This window comes from Mycetomoellerius zeteki, unplaced genomic scaffold (assembly GCF_001594055.1).
Source record: "Mycetomoellerius zeteki isolate Tzet28-1 unplaced genomic scaffold, Tzet1.0 scaffold121, whole genome shotgun sequence".
NCBI lineage: Eukaryota > Metazoa > Arthropoda > Insecta > Hymenoptera > Formicidae > Mycetomoellerius > Mycetomoellerius zeteki.
In genome coordinates, this window is record NW_017256136.1 from 165758 (window position 1) to 188257 (window position 22500).

The window sequence follows — 22500 nt, forward strand, 5'->3', positions numbered from 1 at the left end:
AAGCCGTGAAAGCACATGAGGGCGCGTAATTAAAATTGCGTGGCTGTGATGTACGCATATTTTAAACCTCTTTACAGCCATTTTATTTTTCCAGAAAATTTTGCTAAAATCCCTGACTTTTTCATAACTTCTCTAACCATTTTCAAATTCTCTGACTTTCCATGACTTCCGTGATTTCCCTGACTTGTGGCAACCCTGGTTTAGTATAAGAAAAATAATAATAATAATAATAATAATGAGAAAAAACATAAAAAATAATTAAAAAATAAAAATTTTCGTATCGTTTCTTTTAGGGGGAAAAAAAAAAAAAAAACAAGTTTGAAAAAGTGTAGAATTGCTCATACATAATTATATCTATTTTATTTACATATAATTATGTATGAGCGATTTTTTTACATTTTTCCAAACTTGATTTTTTCTAAAAGAAACAATATGAAAATTATCCTTTTAATTATTTTTTTTATGTTTTCTCATTATTATTACTTTTCTTATACTAAACAGTAATTTTATAAAAGAAAGAAGAATGTATGACCATGTATAGACACATTTCATTGTATAATTATATATGTTTACGTATATTTAGATATATTTATATATACATATTTATGCATGAAAAATTTTTTACCGAGTGATTAAAAGAAATAAAGCGTCATATACAATCAGATTCATGAAACAGTAAGTTCCTACGATATAAGTGTTCTACGATATATATAATATATAATTGAAAATTGTATACATATATATGGTCTTTACAATAAATATAATAATAATAACAAAGATGGAATTGTGTGCACGCGACAAAGTAAATTCGAAGTACAAATCTCACAAAAAATTCTATTGTTTCATCTCAATCCTACAAGAAATCTAATATCGTTATTTCACAAAAAATAAAATGAGAAATATAAATAAACACATATAATGTACATTTTGTGCTCGTTACATTATTCATTTCCAAATTCGAAAACCAATGATTAGCGTATTTGTCCTCGATGAGGATCACGCTATGAATGTGTAACTCTGATAAAACGCATCCAAATGTATGGAACGCATCTAAAGAAGCAATATTATCTCTCTGATCATTTCTTAATACGTTACTCGTCGTCGTATCGATGTATATATGAGTGAGCAAGCTATACAGTCACCAAGTTTTTTCTGCAATGAGTTGCAATTAAGGCTATCCGCTGTCTACGAGAACTTGCATATCGATAATGTTGACTTGCTGTCACCGCTTCCCTATGTAATAACTTAACCGCAGGAGAACAAAGCTCGATATTAAAAACCAACTGGCAGGAATGGATGCCAGTATGCAGTACCTTTCATCTGAAATATCAAGAAAAAATATACATTGCATGTAAGAACTATTTCTGACTGGGAAGTTTTGTGTACTGATTCCAAATCCGCCATGTTGAACTTTATAATTCTATCTCTAGGTTTGTAATCACTTATAGTAATCATTTTCAAGCCGATTCGTCGAGTTTTCGCATTTAAATCGACGATGTTGTAAGAACATTCGTGACTTTTGCGGATTTTAGACATCATATTTGAGCCGCCATATTGAATTTTTCAAAAGGCCACGTTTCATTCGAAAGTGCACAAATGTGCGAATATTTTGAGACCTTAAACGGTTTTTTCCGTTGCGTCAAATTTTGGAAGGAGAGGTGGCCCGCTTGACACGAAACGTCCCATATATACACGATACATTTAAAAAAAAGTAACGCAAAGAATTGTTTCTGTGTCAAAGAGATAGTGAAGAATATTTAAACCAGCAGCCTCAATCACATCAGACATCTCGAACTTTGATCGTTTGATGTTTTTACATTTACCTGTCATTTGGTCAGACATTTTTCCTGTTGCCCAACCTAGGCTCCTTTCCACCGCCATTTTCCATTTCTTATACCTGGCGTCCCTTTCTACAAAAAAAGGAAAGATACAGCAAAATCATAACCTCATATTATATATTTATAGAAAAATAAGTCATGAGTGTTAAATTACTCAATTCGAAAGTTTACCTTCCGGTGTGGTAGTTGGAAGAAAAGTGTCGGTTGGTACTGTTTCTACTTCCTCGCCTTCCAGATCCCAAACATCTATCCCTGCAGCATGTCCGGCAACCATCGCTGCACCTAAGGCCGTGATGTCAGGCATAGTTGACCTAACTATTAGCCGAAACAGTTAATTTCCAAAGAATAGAAATTTCCACGATAGGAATTAAAATAAAATATTATCACATTTGCTACATTTCTAGCTCATAAATGCTGCCAATATACTTACATACTGGTGTACCGCATAAGTCGGCCTGCAGTTGCATAAGCAGATTGTTAGTCGACATTTTTCCGTCTGTATTTAACTTCGTTAACGGAAATCCGCAATCTTTGTACATTGCCTCAAGGATGTCTCTGGTTTGAAAGCATGCTGCTTCGAGGGACGCTCTAATTATGTGTTGCTTCGTAGTAAATGCAGTAAGTCCACAAATTATTCTGAAAGAAAAAAGTAGATCTTTTTCAAATACATCTGCTAACTCTCATTTGACATTACAAACTTTCGATCAAACAAAATATTTCAAAAATATTATAACATCCATCATGTGTAATTTATTAAATAACTTTGCAAATAATTTCAGTTTCTACATTTTTTATATCTACAGAATAAAAACTCAACAAATAGTCCAAGCAATTTTTATAAAATTCTACCAACCCCCTTGCATCTTTTCTCCAATAAGGTGCATATAACCCTGTGAAGGCGGGTACAAAATAGACGTCTCCCGTACTAAATACACTTTGAGCTAAGTGTTCACTTTCATGAACATCTTTTATGAGTTTCATATTATCCCGTAGCCATTTAATAGCTGCACCTGCAACCGCAACTGAACCTTCCAATGCGTAAACAGGTGGACTCTTCGGACCTAATTGATATGCGACGGTCGTAACCAATCCATGAGAAGAGTATACTCTCTGAAAAAAATACGTAACAGATAATGCAGATGTTTTGGAAATCGTAATACAACTGGGAAGACAGTGATTCTTTATGTAGAAATAAGTCGAAAATACATATTCAGTAACATTTTTCACAGAAAGCTTCTGAAAAAATCGACTTTGAATATTTGTTAAGACGCGTGCACAATCTATAATACTTGATTCACCTAATCTGACTATTTTTACCGCTATTTCTATATCAATCTAGATTTGGTATCCCTGTTGCAAATTCTTACAAGAAAATTTTCACATACGAATTTCGGACAGGAACATACAAGATCGTATAAGAATATCTCGCATACGATATCTATAGATAAATCAAGAATCTTGCATGAATCTTATCCCCATGTTATATGCAACTTATAAGCATTTTACATGACTTTTACACACATGTTACATGAATCTTGCGCGCAGGTTACGTGAATCTTACGCGCATGTAACTTGAATCTTGCAAGAATATAACTGGAGTGTCATTATGAAAATATTACACGAATACTATTGGAATTTTGTGTGATTTATTGCTTGTATCCTAGTAAATAAAATAGACAAGCAAGAAGTTGAATGGGATTTAAAAGAATTCATTTTGGCTAAAAATTAATTCTTTTTACACAAATTGAATAACGGCTTTTCGACGAAATCAAACTTAATTTGGGAAAGGAGCATAAAAAGCCTATGCCAATTATAGCGAAATTATAATTTATCAATTCATTAAGACAGTGATAATATATTCAGTCATCTTCAGTATTCTAACAAATTTTTTAATTTTTCTTCATTCTTTTTCATTTCGTATATTCAATCCAGTTCCTGTTAGTTTAATAATTCCATTTCTCTCAATACTCTCTCATCGTCTCTTAATACTGATAAATAATCTTTCATGAAACACTTTAGAATCATATATAGGTAATTAATACCATATTCTTAGATGATCCTGTAAAAAAATTATTTTTTAAGAGTTTCTTATATAAGGTTAAGGCGATATCTTTTCATTGCGATATAAATCGTCGTGTACGATTCATTTCAGATTCCTAAGTCATTAAAGATTACTGGTGAGATTCATGTACAAATTATATAAGATCTCTTATATAATCATATACGTTCATTTAGTAATCTTGATTGATCACATACAACTCTTTTAAGATCTGGTATAAAAAACTTACAAGAATTTTCAACAGGGATAGTTTAAAGTAATACCTACAATAAGTTTCAATAATGTATTTATTTTATTACAATTAGTTGAAAAATTATTAAAAATGTCGCCCTTTATGTGACAGACAAATTCTTGCTCGACAAATTAAAGATACGTAAATCGATGGCAATGTGTTACAATTCTTCACTTCTTCGAACAAATATGTAATAGTATCTCTTAACTGAAGATAATATTCAAACTCGATTCTCTCGAAAATATAGCTCTGTATGAAAAAATTTTATTGTATATATTTTCAACTTACATTTACATGAGAAATTAAACCTCCTTTTCGATTGTACTATGATTTCTGTGAAATAAATGATTAATAAAAGATGTAATATATGAATATGTGAGATCAAGAAGAATAAATCTAATTAAAATTTTCTAAGCTTCTATACGTTTATGAAATACTTGAGAATTACGTACAGTATGCCCGGTGTTACACAGTAAAAAGCAGCCACTCCTATACGTATTTTTCGCTTGACCCTTCTTCAAACAATTTTGTCCGATCAAAGCAGATTGTTGATTTCCTAAAATCTAATAAAGAAAGAAAATGTAACAAAAAGTATATTCTACATCTGTTATTTTCTGTTATTTTCATTATTTTACGAGATCTTACGTACACCGGATATCGGAATGCCAGACAACGGACCAATCAAGATTTTGCCATATATCTCGGAACTGCTTCTGATCTCCGGCAGCATTTGCATAGGAATGTCGAAATATCTACATAACGTAGGGTCCCACGAGAGCGTTTCTATATTCATTAACATCGTTCTCGACGCGTTCGTAACATCAGTGATATATAGTCCACCGTCTTTGCCTCCCGTTAAGTTCTGCAATGATTTTTTAAATTAATTGTACATCAATTCACGTAGTTTCTCTCATATTGTGTGTGTGTGTGTGTGTGTGTGTGTGTGTGTGTGTGTGTGTAAAATATAGATTTTTAATTTTCTTAATTAGATACATATGAAAGAGTAAATTGAGGATTTAGAATTTGTGCGCTAATCTTCTCGAATATTACATCTATATCGACGTCTCCTATTTATAAAATGCTTATTCCAACAAGAGTGTTGTAACATGCCTATAGTAAGCGCGAGTTGACATCTTATTGCACGAAAGCGCGAGTTGGAATCTTATTGAACGAAAGCGTGAGTTAGCATCTTATTCTACAAAAACGTGAATTGGCATGTATAACACTCTTGTTGGAATAAGCATTTTATAAATAGGAGAGAGGCGTCGATATATAATACCTCAAATGTTAAATAAGTTATTTAGCATTTGAACAATCCTTGTAATATACAGCAGTGTGCGCTGCCTATTGTCTAATATCGTCTAATATCAACTACTATCTAATATTAGTGATAACTTCCTTCCTCAAGATACAGCAAGTATAAATATTAACGAGCGTTAATTAATACACTAATTGGATAAGCCTAGTCAAGTTATACTCGCTAATTCCTACTAATGCCTTGCTAATATCTCTTCGTCACATACCCAAACAACCCATGTATCCATGGTTCCCACTTTGCATCGCCTCTCACGAATTGCTTTCTTTATCGCCGGTACGTTGTCTTTCAACCAACGAATCTTCAAAGCCGAGAAGTATGGGCTCACAGGTAAACCGCATAAAGATTTCAAATGATTTTTACTTTGATCCGGAAACTTCGCTATAATCTGGTCTACAATCGCGTCGGTTCTGATATCGGACCACACTGAAATCAATTACGTTTCAGAAACTAATCGAATATTAATCAAACAACTTTAGATTCCATTTTTCTCCCTTCGTCTTTATTTTAAATTTAAAAATTAAATATTACTTTTGAAAGAAACCAATTAAACTATAAATGAGACTTTAGGTCTTTCATAAAGGTTCAATATAAACTAGGCTTTTCAGATTTTTCTTGGACGAAAATAATTTTTTCCCGCAAATAGATTAGACGCAAGCGAATCTCTACCCACCTATGGCATTATAAAGTGGGTCGCCGGTAATCGCATCCCACACTATTGTAGTTTCTCTCTGGTTGGTAATACCCACTGTAACGATTTCGTCAATCTTCATACCCAGTATGTCCAATTTGCGAATTACATCCTTAATGCAGGCCTTTACCGCAAAAAGAATCTCTTTGGGGTCCTGCTCCACACATCCCTCTTGCGGACTGATTTGCTCTATGTCGATTTGATGAGATGCAACCTCCGCGACGTGCTTTGCATTAAATACCTGCAGACACAATTCACAATAACTGTTAAAACAATGATTCGATAAAATTAAAGTGCACGAATATTCACAAAAGAAGAAAAACGATCTCTCAATAATATTCCACAAAATCTATACATCACTACGCGTGAAAATATAATTTAAAAAAATTTTCTTATTAATAATTTTTTTAACAATTACACATAGCTTTTAGAATTCGTGATTAGAATTTATTTTCATTTGCGTAATTATTTAAATAGCTCATTAGCGGATTAAACGTTTCAAAAACTACGGAGTCTTACGAATACGATTTCACGAAAATCTGTTTTAAGAACACCGTCACGTTATTATTTACTGCACGCAATCTACGTTTATTGCCTCCTATAAATCGTTAATTCGTTGTCGACCAGTTACATTTTAGCTACAATTATTTATATGCATCGTTAACAACAGCTTATATATTACTTTCGGCTTTACTTATCACATTGACATTTGAAATTATTATTTATTTATCACGCTAGAGTAATGAGAATTGCGGAATCCTTACGACAGTTTCGGTAAACATTTAGAAGCGTGGAAAATTATAACTTGACAACTACTTGAGTTTACTACTGTTTACAATAATCTTACCACAAAGCGAACAGTGCGCGTGCCAACATCAATTACACCAATAAGGGGTCCTGTTTTTTTCACCGTGTTCGTCATTGTATCTAAAAAAAAATACAAGAGCTTTGCTTTCGTAAAATTCTTTGTTTAATTTGTTGTCTCTCTTGTATATCCCGCCTGTTTGGGATATACGGCATTTTTAGCGGGCGGGATTTATGCCCAAAGCATACAAAGTGCGCAGATTGAATTCAGTGCACTAAATGCAGCAAACGCATTACATGAAATATATATCCCATGTCATAATACTTGTAATATATATAGGAAGATTGTAATTATATTATTTATTACTTCGTATACATATTTATCATTCTTATTCCTTAATAAAACTTAATAAACGCATTTTATAAGTTATTGTGTCATTTTACATCTTATTTATAAGCATTATTTGTAAATTTTTCATGAGCCGTACCTTCCCCCCCCCTCTTCCTATGAGTAGCCATATAATACCACCCCCTGGGGTGGGATATACGGCGAAAATGCAAGGGTTTCAAAAAGTTCATTTTTTAATACGAAAAATAAATAAATATATATATATATATATTTCGGATTTCTAATATTTTTTTCATAGTAGTAGACAGTACAAAGTTTTTACTGATATAGTTCGTTTACTTTAAACATAGCAAATAATACTTAATAAATTAAGTTTTTGATAGGTGCGGCGTATATAGTATACCGGAGTTACCCTATAGTTCATTGTTCTTTTTTTCAGTAGGGCTCTGTACAACTCGAAACGTTTTAATCGTTAAATACGAATTCCTACGCTTTTAAATAAATATTATCATTTGATACCTTAGATAGCTCGTTTTAATTTGGTTTTAGTTTGTTTTATTATTTGTTAGATAACATCACGTGCCAGATTTACTAACTTTAATTCCGTAACATTGTAGAAAATTACATTGTTATATACAATTTGCATTGCAATCTCAGTTTTGAAATTCGAGAAAAACGGATTTCATCGGCGATAACCCGCAATATAGTAGACTTGGAGGGCTCGTCGTCGATACAGCCACCGGAAAAATGTATTTTTTATTTCGATATATCGTAAGTAAACAAGCTGATGTATACGTACGCGCTTGCGATAACACGTAATCAATAAAAACACTTAACGCCGCCTCTTGTGATATTCCGCCAACTAAAAAATATATCTTTTCGCAGGAATTATAGATAGATCTCGTGATACTCGCACGCGATCATCGTTAATTTCCTCGGTACGTGGTTACATCTTGCAGGTAATATTCCCTGCGATAATATTTTTCCTGTTAAATCCTTTATTTGTGAATGAACGTCGCCGATTGTTGTTTCAAAATCGAAAATGACGATTTCGAGGTTACTCGAGTCGAAGAATGAGATTCTCAGTCGAGAGAGAGAGAGAGAGAGAGAGAGAGAGAGGGAGAGCGGAGGGGGAGGGGGAGAGAGGTAGGTCACACAGTAGTTGATTTATAAAAGTGATGACACGATTTCGCGTCATCAACGTGACGTTTAAATCGAATGCCTAAACGTCTATAGGCACGAATTCGGTTTATCGCTCTCTGCGCATCGCGGACAGCACAGCTACATAGGCACACTCACCTGCGTTCTTGTACGAGTAAAATTTGAAGATACTCGTTCTCCGACCGATCTCGGACTGTTCCATCTCCAACGACGTTGGAACCGAATCCTCGAGGGAATTCAATCCTTCCGGCGTGCCCCGCTCGCTCGCGATCGCCGTATCCTCTGTATCTTCGTTTGTGTCCTCTTCCGCATTTCCGTTTGCGTCCTCCATGAATCACCGTGAATTCTTTTTTCTCTTTCGGCGTGTCAGCGTGATAACGATAACTCGCAAGTCAAAGATGCGATATTCACCAAACAGAGTTTCTCTCTCTCTCTCTCTCTCTCTCTCTCTCTCTCTCTCTCGTCGTTATTGTTACCGTTGCAATAACTTTACGATTGAATGACGTCGTTCTCAAGAACGATCTCGTTTCCTACAATCGTGAGAAAACAAACGACTGCATGTACTCGAACTAACTCGAACGTTACGTACATCTAAGCGCGCCGTGCTTGTTCGCCAGAATGCAAAGAAATTTATCGGCAACTTGCCCAGGATACCTCCGTCTCCTGGCTCCCTCTCGCTTTTTCTCCCCCCTCCCCCTCCCGCACCTCGCCCTACGTACTCGTACCGATTGTGAGTCTCGTTTCGTGGTCACAGTCACAAGTCTCGAAGTAGCCGTATACAATCTGATCTCGAGTATCTCTTGATTCTCGTGCAGGCTGGTCAACGTTCACATTTTGACCACGTGACACGTAAAGAAGAAAAACCCACCAAATAACGCTTTCATGTCCATTTCTACTAATAAATTTATTATGAGTGCGTTCCGAATTACGCACAAAGCGCATGATATAGCTGGTTGAAGTTTGGAACGTTCTTGGAGCGATCTTTTCAAAACGGCTTGGTCCATTTCTTCTTTTGCACAGAGCTTTTGCATGATACGCATCATTCGTCCTTGTTGATCACCGAAAAATAAAGAAAAATAAAATGACACCACATGCGCTTCATGCGTAATTCGAAACGCACTTATAATTAATCTCTTTAATATCGATTTGATTTACTCTTTATTCTTTTCTAATTCTTAGAAATTCTAAAAAAAGGTAAAAAGTAAGTTAAACCAAGATTATAAAGTGAATCTATGTATATTAGTAAAAAGGGACAATCACACATTTTCTCTCCAAGAAGAAAGCAACGCCATGTTTTAGAGAAGGGATTTTAAAAAATGGATCGTGATTAGGGTTACCATTGCATACCTGAATCACAAGAAAAGTAGGGGAGAGTGGTCTAAATCGGATCTATTTGCAGTTTTTGCTCTCTATAAAGCGTAAATAAAGTCCGATCGTAAAATCGAAGAATGCCATTGGAAAGATCATTTAATTCCCTTCATTTTTGCTTCAGACCATTTTGACGTACCTGTGTTGAACTACAATGGAAAATGTAAAAACGCTTTTTCCAGTCCGGTTTGGAACCATTGGTTCCAAATCGGACCATCCCCTGGTTCAAAATCAAAAACTCCTATTTTTATGGATTTTTAAATAGAATTTTAATGTATTTTTCTTAGTATTGAGTAAAAACGAGGAATTTGACAGTCAAAGATAAAAATTTTTTCAGAAAAAGAAATTATTGACCGTTTATATTATTAGAATTGAAATCAATAAAACTCAACTAATCTGAGTCCGACGACTCATGATATTTTACTGATTTAATTGCTTGGACCAGATCTGATCAGCCGATCACCAGTACTACATACAACTAGGCCTATATAAGTTATCCACTGTACTGCCCGATTTGGACACGGGTCCTTTCAACACGGGTGAGGTACCTTTGACCAATTTTGACATTTTCTCTTGTGCAAGTTGTATTTTGATGTCTAAAAATTCAAACAAATTCTAAAATATTCTTTCAAGTGTTGACACAAACATGCATTTTTTATAGATTTAAATTGTTATCTTTTGTACATCTTTTTTAACATTAGAAAAAAATTGAATTTTGGTCAAAGGTACTCTTACTACGAACTACATATTTTTACTTTTTTTTTTACAAATATCCAATAGATTTTTTATAAATACAAATGGTTAAAGGTACAACCGGTCAAAGGAACACCACATGTTCCCCTATTCTTAAAAAAATACGGCTGGTAATATCCTCTAAGTCGCAACCCATTGGGTCACAGGCTGGTTTTTAGTCGCAATTTAATTTTCAGAATTTATAAATTATTTAATTACACTTGGTTACTTTACGTAGCTGTACAAGCTTGCGTATACGCGCCACGACTTCGTATGTGTACGAAATTGGATTTTCAACGATGGTAAGAATCAAAATTAAATTTCGAAATAAATTATAATTATCGAATTTTTTACGCCTAAAAATGATTCGCGCGTCGATGTCGATGTCAAAGCTGTCATTAACAAAAATAAGAAATAAGCGCATTCTTTACACACACATATATCTCATTATATATTTGAGAAATAGTTTTAGAAAATTGCATTCAATATAAACTTAAAAAGTAGGAATAAATTTATATAAATAAATAATAAATGTGTGTAACTCTCTTTCTCTGCTTTTTCATTAACTGCTTTTTTATTAACTAGATGGATCACGGATGTTTGCCATTTTAAGAAATAGCTCACGACCCACGAGGTGGAGTTTTGGAAACATGCCTTAGAGATTGCGTGTCGATTTCCGTTTGCTTGCATTCGCGTATATCCAATTTATGCGAATCAACCTAAATTTACACAGAAATTATAAATATAGGGACACAAAATTTTGTTCTTTTTAATTAAAAAACAATATACGCACAATTCATTTGGTCGCATAAAAAACGCATAAATATATACTTTTACAAAAAAAAAAAAAAAAAAAAAAAAAGATCGTAAAACTTTTTACGAAAAATATGATCATAAAATTATCATCTTTGAATGTGACGTTAAAAGAATAGAATTTTGAAATTTTTTGCAAAATAGATAGTCGATCTTCGCTTCCTCAGTTCATTTTCTTTAGTGACACAAACAAGCAATACCGACCCGATTTTTTTTTTGTGGTTTTAAACCTGTACGCACGTGGTTTTCGAACTGAACGTGAGTACTGGAGACATATGATGCTGAACAGAGACATCGTATAAAGCGAAGAGAGAGGCCGCATATATGCGTTCGTAGTTTTACCTGAGAAGCATCAGACTACCCGAGAGCGTTCTCTACGATCCGGTCTTATATACGAACTGCATCATACCCGAGTGCTTGTGAGAAACACCATATTGACAGATACACCCTCTCGACTCAACTTCGGTCCCCGAAATCTTTAAGATTGAACTCAGCAATGAATTCTAAATTACAACTGTCGTCCATATTTATATATATATAGTTATTGGAATCGTTTTAACATAATTTTTATAATTATTTAACTGAATATTCGCTGTAGAGTACAAGGTGATGACCGCCTAGCGGCTGAAACCCTAAACTAAAATGCATCACGCAATGTGCATCCAACGGTGGCGTTGCATGCCTTTCGTGGCGCGGACGTTCAAAACTGCGCGCGAATAAGACCCTTCGCTCTGATCGAGATCTCGACACAAAAATTGGAGAGGTTCAAGTTCAAGAAATTAACGAATACATAGGAAAAAAAGGATGCAAATTAAACTGACAATGTGAGAATATTAAACGTTATCACGTTTGTCTTGTCTTCATCTTTTATGTTATATAGACATATATGATATATGAATAAATAAGCGCAACACATAACCAAAATTCGTAAAGTCTATTACAATATTCATTATCTATTACATATATCATTGTCTATTAGAATATCTACAATAGTCGTAAGCGTAGTTGTAAGCAAAGACATAGAGAATGGACTGCGCGATTAAGTAGTGTATCGACAAGTGTGGTCGACAATAATGAGAGAGAGGGACCGTGGAAGACGGCCAATCTCCCTCTCATTCTCTCTCCCATTATTACCGTTGAATGAAAAGAGATACAGACAGGCCGTCTTCCATCGTCCCTCTCTCTTCAAGTCGAATAGTAAGTAAGGAGAATATTTGATTGTGATTGGTCAATTCTTACAACTACAATCACTTGTCAGCTGCGCTTACGACTGTTGACCCGAACAGGCATATAGACGCCAATTCTCTACAAGTCTGAAGTGCACTTCTTTATCTACGCACGGATTTTTTAAATTTCAAATAATATGCGGCAAGGAGTTGAAGGAATACAAAGTGTAAGGTACAAAGGGCGTTACTTTCTGACAAACTGTCGACTTTGAACTTTGAACTTTTGCATCAATCGGCTAAATGAAAACGTACAATTCGTTAGAATTCGAATTTAACATCAGAGATTATTATCATAGTTACTAGCAACTTTTTTTCAAGATTCGTATAGCATTTATAAATTTTTTATCAAGCAACAATTGGTCGGTCGCACCTATCCATCCATTAAAAAAAGGGTGAAAAATGTCTGCAGCAAAAAAGTTACAGAATTTGATATAGGATCTGGCATAATAAGATTCACTGCTTTCCATTTGACGACACAAATCGACACAAGCGTCGTTCTATCCTTCTTGACATTCAGAGAGTGACAAAGATAGAACGATACGACTTGTGTCGACTGTGTCTCTTTTAAAAGGAAAGCAGCCGGTATGTACTGGAATTCATTCGGAATGGATTCCAATTAGAATTATTCCATTATTCCCTAGATTTCTATTGTTTTCTAGGAAAAATGGAATAATTCTGACCGCAATTCATTCTGAATAATTCCATAATACGTAAGTATGTATGTACAAAGGTCAGGATACCTATTATTCCATTATTCCCTAGATTTCTATTGTTTTCTAGGGAAAACGGAATAATTCCGATCGAAATTCGTTCCGACATGTTCCATGATAGGTACCCTGACCAACTATTCTTTATACTTTTTATAGAATGAAACTTCCTATTTCGCCAAACTTCAAATATGTATACTATGTATGTCTATTTCACTTTAAGTAAGAGATACACTAGATCATCTATAAAAAATTGTACAATGTTGTTAACAAGATGCTGGCAGAAATATAGTAAAGTTTGTCAACAAAATACGATAGTAGGTTGGCAAGAAATCAAACGGACTTCGATATATATTTGCTGCACAATTAACGTATATTGGCGGTAGGTATACGTAGAGCGCAACAAATGTGCGTTTGATATATAATATTCTGCTCGCTAGGCGGATAGATTTCTATCGCCGGTACACTGTCAGATTAGACTCTGTCGGCAAAACATAAGATAATGTAAATATCAACACAGTTGACTAATTTGCCAACAATTTCTGATCAAATTTGCTATCGATCTGTTGACACACCGCGGGGGCTATTTGACATGAAGATTCCACCATGCAAAGAAAATATTACGCATCGTTTATTTATCGATGTGTTCTTTTAATTAAAATAAGGATAAATAAATAAATAAACAAAAACAAAATATTAATCTCAAAGGTATATTCTGTGAGAAATACAGACGCACTTTATTAGTGCAAATGGCAATTGATTGATCCCTTCAAATCTAATTTTATTGAAATGTTAAAAAAAATTTTTTTTTTAATTCAATTCAAGGGCACTTTAATTAATAGTAATTCATACTAAACAATTAACTTTTCCAACATTTTGACTATTTTTCCAACATATACATTACTACATAGGTATGTACCTGCCCGTCAATGATTCGCAGGGTCGTGCAGTAGCTCTGACTTATCGGCTTGATTTACTCACAGATGTACTCGTCGATAACGCGCACAAAAACGCACGGAAAGGGAAACATTATAGCAGTACCCAAATAAAAATAACGAAGCGTTCGATACTCGCACAAAAAACACCACTATTACGGTACTATTACGGTACTACCACGAGATGGCGATGTACGGCGTAACTGATGTACGGTAATAGTACAAAAAAAAAAGTATATGAATATAGAATAATAAGAAAAACAATATTCTCATTATTCTATATTCATACTGCTAATGCGTAATGCTTTCCGTGCGTTTTCCGAAGTGCGCGCGTTATCGTCCCTGCGAGTAAATCAAGCCGATAAGTCAGGGCTACTGCACAACCCTGCGAATCATTGACGGACATGTATGTACATACATACATCTGATCTCAGATGATATCAATAGAATTAAATAATTTTAACGATGTCTTCAAATTTGTTGTATATCATAATTAGGCCAACCAAAATATGTATGGGGCATATTTTTTTTATTTGATTAATAAAGAAATAAACTAAATACAAATTTGTGTCATAAGAAATTATGCATTTTGAGCCCTATATGTTACAGCATATTTTTGCATATTTCGCCCACACATGCACAATATTTACATATTTTATCTATTTTTATTGTATATTTCACATCGTTTTCTAATTTAAGTTTATGATTAGTTTTTTTCTGATCTAATAATAAATAGGATTTCTAAGATAAGTTTTTCTCAATCAGAAGTATGCTACAACATATTTTATATTTTTGAAAAAGGAATCGATTAGATAAATGATTCCCACACGCCGCGATGCATTGGTGCGCAGTGATGTTAGAGAAATCACAAGGAGAAAAAGATTTCGCGCTTTTGCGTTCAATCTTTTATATTTCTGTATCATACAATACATAACATAACATCAAAGGCTCTCTCTCTCTCTCTCTCTCTCTCTCTCTCGTCACTGTAATAAATAATATGTATTTGTTTAATTTTAATGCCTCGTAAGACTAATTAATTTTTTAAAAATGTAAACAAACAAATTTTATCAAATTCATTTTATTTTGTTGTTATAAGTAAAAAAAAAACTTAATTAATAGTTGGAAAATTTGTGCGATAAAAAATAATTTTTAAATGCATATATTCCTTTCTTTAGAGCATTTTTTTCAATTTCACAGAGCGTATTTTAGGCGCTCAAAAAGGGATTTTTACAGCATAATTTTGGTTGCCCTAATCATAATGTACACAGAATCAGAAGGATAATATCATAATTCACTTGGTTTTTTCTTTTCAAATATTAACGGGACAATTCTCTTTCGTTATAAACAAAGTCAGAAAAGAACAGAAAATCGAAACAGATTAACCACAGTCAACTAACGCTCATGAAACCGGTTAAGCCGGCGGCACACGATGCTTGTTTTCTTGCTGGATTGCTAGCTAGAATAAATTCTTACCACCGTATTGGCTGCGATGCTGAAACTATCAGTACCGCGGCCAATACGATGGTAAGATTCTAATCCAGCTAGGAATCCAGCAGGAAAACAAGCATCGCGTGTGCGGCAGGCTTTAGCGGGAATTCCCGGAATTTTCTTTTATTGGCTCTGATTATAGGCATCATACATTTGTTTGATTTTCTTTTATCTCACAACAAACACAGGTAGAGGATTTCAAAAAAGAATCACAATCTAAAATCACACTCGCGATACGTCGAGAGAAACATAACAGAATCATCATTTCGAAAAAAATCTCGTGGAGAGATAGTGCAGCAAGTGCTATAATTAAGGCATGCCTGGGAATTGATAATGTATCGAAATGTATCTTGAAATGATACGAAAATTATAAAAGTGAACCCATTCAGTAGAATATTTAAAATTTTATTGATCAACATCTAGTAAATTTATTCACTTTTATCATTTTCATCTCGTTTTAAGATACACAATTGACGAATTGACGGCCTCTGGCCCTGTGGTCGCGAGCCACGTGGAATTACCACGTGGAAGTTTTATTACGTCACTCCCGAGCGAAGCTCACTGCGCCGCGCCGCGCCGGTGCAATCACGTGGAGGGACTTCCGAGAGTTCCGAGTTGCTCCGAGCAGAGTGGAGCAGAGCGACGAAGACAACGGAGAGGCGCGAGAAACGATCGAAGGAGAGAAAGGGGCAAGAAGAGCCAAGGGGTGTCAAGGTGAGGGTTACTCACTGCTGCAGGTGCCGCGGTCGAATTGCAAACCGTCAATGCTCCATCGAAATCGCCCTCGCAACAAGAGCGATTGCACGGCCGGTCGAACCCCCCCCCCCCCCCGGACGATACGCGCTCGCACATACGACGCTCGGACGAGCGTCGTTTACCGATCAACGACAATAAAAACACGCAACACGCACAACCACACACGCGAGCGAGAAATCGATCAACGAACATGCGACGACCAAAGATCACGTCAACCGATTACCACTACTGCGCGCTGTCATTCGCACACCTTTCTGCCCTCCTTGCGGGCTCGCCAGGGCTCGCCAGGGCTCGCCAGGGCTCGCGCTTGCAGACACTCGCGGAGTCGCGGCTCACAGCGAGTCACAGCTCACAGCCGCCGTTTACCTTCGTGTCGTCTGCTGGGTGCGATTGCGCGCGCACCACTCCTCCGCATGTACGTGACACGCATGCGTGCTAGCAGAGAGAAGCCACGCATGTTCAGATTCCCACCCGAGTGCCACCCACGGCTATCCCTCTATCCTAAGGCGCTAGATATGTAGCTATTCTCTAGAGACGGTATAATAAGAGACTGGCATAAGTTCTAGTTGGGTAGAAAATGGCGTTCTCTCTCACAGGACGATAACTCGTAGGACGCGTTCGCAACTAGGACGGGAAAGCAGAAAAAGTAGGAAAGCAGAAGCCAATCAGAATTCTATTCCATGTACATACGTACTGTCATCTATTACCAGCACGACTTTTGATTGGCTTCTGCCATTCCATACTCAGCCAATCAAAAATTAGCCCATCTATGCGGTCGTAGTACCGCGTAGTACCGAATGCACATGCAGTGACATGCACCCATTTGCTTGGCGAGCAGTTTTTGGCCGTATCGACCTCCTTTTTATATGCCTGGAGGCGGGAGCCATTAATTAAGAAGAAGAAGCTTGGCGAGCAGGCTTCTGTTTGTCAACTTGAACGCACCCTGGGAGCGCATGCTCGCATTGCAGTATTTCGCGGATGTGATAGATTTCCTAACCCGAATAGTTGTCAACGACTCGTTTAATATTGTTTAATGTCACAGTTTGCGGGACAGAGTAGCAGAGTGATGCTTTTCGCTACCACATTCATCCATTTCGGAGAAAAACGCATCGAATGAGCATAATTTCATCGATTTTTGAGATGACTATACGTAACTATACTGAATAGTTACCCTGAAAAAGAAGGAGTGTTTATTACAATAAATAGTAAAATTTGGGACCAGTATGGTACGCTGTATTGTAAGATCTTGCCCGAATAGGACGGATAAATGCTGTAAGACTGAAGTGAGCTTCTTCGGTTTACCAAAAAGTCATATAATTCGCGAAAGCTGGCTTCAGAAAATCGGGAACGTTAGCTTTCAAGTACTTTCAAGAATTAAAAATGGTAAATAGTTTTATAAAAAAAAGATTATAAAAGATATAATGTTTTACTTTAATTAAAATATTCTGTTTGTAGTAATTTAATAATTTAATAATTAATACCCTCCCCCCCCCCCCCCACACCCCCCACAGCACGAAATATCGCACCAAATTGGATATTTTGTAACATTACAAAAAATTGTAGCAATATTACTGCAATATTTAAATTTAAATATTCGAAATATTACAACAATATTGTGAAATATTGTAATTTTATTACTTTATAGGAAATATTGTAATATATTGCTGCAATATTATATTTCAAGAGATAAGTATGCGGCTCCGTATGTCCACGAGATGGTTGCGCTTCTCGTAAGAAGAAAACATCCAGGAGGTGTAAAGATATAAGAAAGCGTACGCAAAACAAGTTGGCGAGTCTCCTGGAGATTCCCAACTCTTTTGGAGTGTGCCTTCTACACCCCCGAATGTTTTTTGATCACAATTGTATTGTATGTATTTTTGAAGGTACAGATGCTAAGCAGTAATATGTTAGCAATTAATAAAACTGTTAATTGTTGAAATATTGCAGAATATTGTAACAATATTTTATTTTTGCGGACATATGGATATTGCTACGATGTTTTATGAAATATTTCAGTCTTTCAAAATAATATTGCTGCAATATCGTTACGATATTTCGTGCTGTAGCGGTAATACCTAAAATATTTTAAATGTTGGAAATTAAAAGAAAAGAAAACATAATTGTGTTCTCTTAATTTGAATCAATGAATACTCCCTATCTCAGTTTTCACGTTAACCACCTATTAATGTCATTTGAATCATTTTTAGCAAAGATATGTTCAGCTCACTTCACTCAAGAGTCATTCCATGTAGGAAGGAAACAGAAGATCGGAAAATGTATAAATCCGAGACGACTCCTTTCACCAAATGCATTTCCTACAAAAATGTTATCTTCAACGGAAAATAGGTAAATCTATCAATAAATTAAATTTAGACAGTCAAGAGACAAGCAAAATTACATTTTTAAATAATTTAATAATTCAATAAGATAGTATACATAATATATTTTGACTTGGAATCTTCATCAATTTACACATTTAAAAGAAGCATATAAAGCAATAAAACGTCAAGAGTCATCCTTGAGATTCGTTAATAATAAGAAGTCAAATAATAGGAGCTTTCCAACAAGAGACAGTGAATCATTACATAATCCTTGTTGTTCGCCAATGTTAAACAAAACATGAAACGTGATGAAACGATCACTGTCCCTAGCGAAAAAGTTTTACGAAAAACTATATAGATTGAAACAAGATCTTAGAAATTATTAGTTTTTCATAGACGTGTTCGTAGTGGGGCGTAGAGCAATGTTGTTTCTTTGAAAAACCTAGAAATCCTGAGTCCTTAAACAACGCCACTCTACATCTCACTAGCAATATCTACGAAAAACTAAGAATCTCTAAGACAAACAAACCTCACTGTACGTCCCACTACGAAAATGTACGAAAAATTTCTAAGATTTTCTAAGATTTTGTCTCAAATCTATGTAGTTTTTCTATACTTTTTTGTAAAAAATTTTTTCTGCCAGGGGCGTTACACAGTATCACTTGTTGGAACAGCTTCCAATATGAACTAGATACTTTTAACTTTTATTCTCGATGTCTTGTTTCATGACGTTATTACTTGATAAAATTTCATCTCATTGCACTGTCTATTTTACACATTGGACACTTTTACCGTGATTCTCGCCGTTCAATTTGTTATCATATTTGAATTTATTATCATAAGAATTTTACATCTTGACGATTTAATGCTTACATTTATCGGTAGACATGAATGATTACGTTTCTATAATTATCATATTAGAATTCGACAAAATTGTTTGTTTAGTTATTGGCCTCTCAAATGTCTCATTTTACAATTGAAGTTTATATTTAATCTGTCAGACTACATATGTTATTTTATTAATTATATGCTTTTTTGAAATTTGTAAACTGAATTGAACTCACTTTGTGAGTCAAAATATATTATGTATACTATCTTATTAGATTATTAAATATATTTTAATTATTTTAACTCTCAAGTACTGAGGTTGGTCCGTAAGACCACTGGAAAAGAAACAGAGTCTCATTTTCAATACTTTCATAAAAAGAGTAATTTATAACGGTTTAATTAATAAAATATAGAGTTATAAAACTCCTGTGTTTTTTTTTTTTATCAATATCCTTCAAGGACCAAATCAGTAAAAGTGTCAATATTTTTTACCTCAGTATTTAAGGGTTAACATGCAATTTTGCTCGTCTCTTGGTTGTTTAAATTTAAATTTTTATTGCTTTGCAAAATAACGAGCATTACTCTATTTTTATATATCAAGAAATGATGTTAAGTACTATGTTTTATTCTTTGTATTTATTTACATTTTGAATAATAAGAGTTAATGATTCTTTTATTTTTCAGAACTGATCCTATCAATATGAATTTTAAAGTTATTCGTAGAGAATTCCTGCTTCCTGCTAACGCCCATAGAAACACAGATGAAGGATCAACCAGTAATGAGATACTTCTCAGCACTTCTCGGATCTTTGATGCTGATGGCTCGTCAACAACATTGGATAATGAATCGAAATCAACCAAAATAAACAGTTGTATAGCACAATGTGGAATCGTTTCAGATTCATTACGTCTACAAAATGCCAATCCTGATCCAATCAGCGTATCAGACACTGTTGAGAATATCGAAACACCTAAAAGTCAAAGGTAAGAATCATAACATGATGCTAATGTTTGAAAAGAATATTAAATTAATATGGACAACAGATAGTAACGTCTTTTCATGTTTTTGTAGAATATCGGGGGTGGATAAAAAGAGAGTTTTTGAAATACCACAAAGTATATTTGATGCGTCCGACAATGTATGTCATAACACATTTCCAAGAAGGTACGTTTATAATTTCTAATTGTGGTCAATTCTTTGTTATGTTGCATTGAATAGCTATTCAAAATTTCTAAGAATTCTTAATTATTCATATTTTTTTACAGATCACAAAGAATAAAGCATTTGCGTAGTCGTGGCAGTAGTGTGAGCTCGGTTTATGCAAAAATGAAGAAACAACAGGTTAAAGCTTCTGGATTAAAACATTTAAAAATGCCTTTGAAAAGAGTATCGAGAGAATACCACAGTGAGGAGAGCACTTCTTTATGCATTCGTAAACAACGGTACGCTTATTGATCTTTCATGTATACTCTAATACAAAAAATGTCTGGCAATTGTCAAAATGTTTTAAATTGTAGTAACAAGACACCAATATTTTAATTTTTGGTGATACAACACCGCTTAATGTATTAATTTTTAGTGACATTTGAAAAAGGTTTTTTGTTAGAACAGATACACTGTACATGTTTCAATGTTTTTAATAAATTGCATTCTTTCAGATTTATGAAAAATAGCAGTAACATTACTGATAGCATTACTCATAAATCACAAAATGAAAAGCCATACACATCAACGAAGTTGCCAAAAGCTGAATTAGAACATCATCGATCTCTCAATGAGTTTCATTTACAATCCGGATGTAATTATTTGGATGAAATGAAAGAAATTGAAAAAGAGTATCAAAATTTACGATTGCAATTAGTACAAAAAAATGAAGATATTCAAAATTTAATAAAAGATAAAGAACGAATGCAATTAATGATTAATGATCTTCAGGCGAAACTGGTGGTAGCTGATCTCGACAAGTGTAACTTAGAAAAGACAGCTTAGAACAAAATAATACAAATATTACAACGTTACTTCACAGAAGGACAAATAAGATGCATCCTAGAAAATCGAAAATGGATTCGGTGGTCGACTATATAATATAAAAAATTTTCATATCAATTTTTATATCAAATAAAAAAAATTTTTCTTCATAACATTGAAGTATTTACAAAAAGATTGCAGATTCTTTCTACTATAATATTTCATCAATCTTTCAACATGGTTTCATGTGTAAGAATCGCGGACATTTGCTATTTCAGAACTGTCTCAGAAATGTTGCAGACCACAGTTCACAACTTTTATGAAACGTTTCACTTTTCATTTGAAATATTTCTGAGATATTTCTGAAAACTTTCGGTGCTGTATGGGATGGATGAACTTCTGAAAATGTCAAACGCCCGATTTTCATGAATTTAGGCAGAAACACTAAAGGCCCTTAGGCCCAGTTTCATGGTTAACCCTTAACCGAGGTTTAACTTATTCCTCGTCTCTTTCTAATGTTAGAATTGGAAAGAGATGAGAAATAAGTTAAACCTCGGTTGAGAGTTAACCATGATTCGTGAAACTGGGCCTAAGGGTCGATTGTTCCATCTTTTGGTAAAGTTCACCTATTAAGGTAAATCTGGCAATCCGCGCACGTGATTGGATAATTTTGCTACTCTTACCTAACAGGAAAACTTTACCAAGAAGTTGGAACAATCGGCTCTAAATCACTAGGCATAACTCTAACTTAAAAGCAGTGGCGAATTTTAATATACGATCCAAAACGAACCAGGCGTTTACAGCACGCTGAGATTCTTTGATACCATTTGATACGCGTATCAGCTTGGTCTGATACTCGTGATTCAGAAGTATCAGACCAAAATAATCCATCAGCGTTTATAATAACA

General features: G+C 34.6%; 2 protein-coding genes across 5 annotated transcripts; one reads left to right on the plus strand and one right to left on the minus strand.

The window, feature by feature from the left end:
- Positions 1-795: 795 nt before the first annotated feature.
- Positions 796-16504, minus strand: LOC108731179 (glycerol kinase). Of its 3 annotated transcripts, XM_018461355.1 has the most exons (12): positions 16448-16504; positions 8588-8979; positions 6983-7062; positions 6118-6376; positions 5653-5870; positions 4779-4991; positions 4582-4692; positions 2692-2948; positions 2269-2474; positions 2010-2153; positions 1824-1910; positions 796-1320 (listed from the first exon to the last, which is right to left on the minus strand). In XM_018461355.1, the coding sequence occupies exons 2-12, from the start codon at positions 8778-8780 to the stop codon at positions 1223-1225; spliced, it is 1866 nt and encodes a 621-aa protein (XP_018316857.1). In that variant the 5' UTR covers positions 8781-8979; positions 16448-16504; the 3' UTR covers positions 796-1222. The 3 variants fall into 3 exon arrangements, with proteins under 3 accessions (XP_018316857.1, XP_018316858.1, XP_018316855.1); XM_018461356.1 differs by lacking the exon at positions 16448-16504 and having other exon boundaries at positions 2010-2120; positions 8588-9426; XM_018461353.1 differs by lacking the exon at positions 16448-16504 and having other exon boundaries at positions 8588-9417.
- Positions 16313-21693, plus strand: LOC108731180 (uncharacterized). Of its 2 annotated transcripts, XM_018461358.1 has the most exons (7): positions 16313-16432; positions 17517-17857; positions 18682-18820; positions 20308-20607; positions 20696-20788; positions 20890-21066; positions 21283-21693. In XM_018461358.1, exons 2-7 carry the CDS (start codon positions 17698-17700, stop codon positions 21611-21613), a joined length of 1200 nt encoding a protein of 399 aa, XP_018316860.1. In that variant the 5' UTR covers positions 16313-16432; positions 17517-17697; the 3' UTR covers positions 21614-21693. The 2 variants fall into 2 exon arrangements, with proteins under 2 accessions (XP_018316860.1, XP_018316859.1); XM_018461357.1 differs by lacking the exon at positions 16313-16432 and having other exon boundaries at positions 17235-17857.
- Positions 21694-22500: the final 807 nt, after the last annotated feature.

Bases quoted from the DNA above. Each gene is read 5' to 3' on its own strand.
- LOC108731179 (XM_018461355.1), bottom strand. From the start codon at position 8,780: ATGGAGGACGCAAACGGAAATGCGGAAGAGGACACAAACGAAGATACA. The intron at 7,063-8,587 runs GTGAGTGTGCCT...ATTTTTTTTTAG, and splicing joins TTACTCGTACAAGAACGCAG to ATACAATGACGAACACGGTG. The intron at 2,949-4,581 runs GTACGTAATTCT...TATTTTTTTCAG, and splicing joins TGTGTAACACCGGGCATACT to AGAGTATACTCTTCTCATGG.
- LOC108731180 (XM_018461358.1), top strand. From the start codon at position 17,698: ATGGTACGCTGTATTGTAAGATCTTGCCCGAATAGGACGGATAAATGC. The intron at 17,858-18,681 runs GTAAATAGTTTT...AATCATTTTTAG, and splicing joins ACTTTCAAGAATTAAAAATG to CAAAGATATGTTCAGCTCAC. The intron at 21,067-21,282 runs GTACGCTTATTG...GCATTCTTTCAG, and splicing joins TTATGCATTCGTAAACAACG to ATTTATGAAAAATAGCAGTA.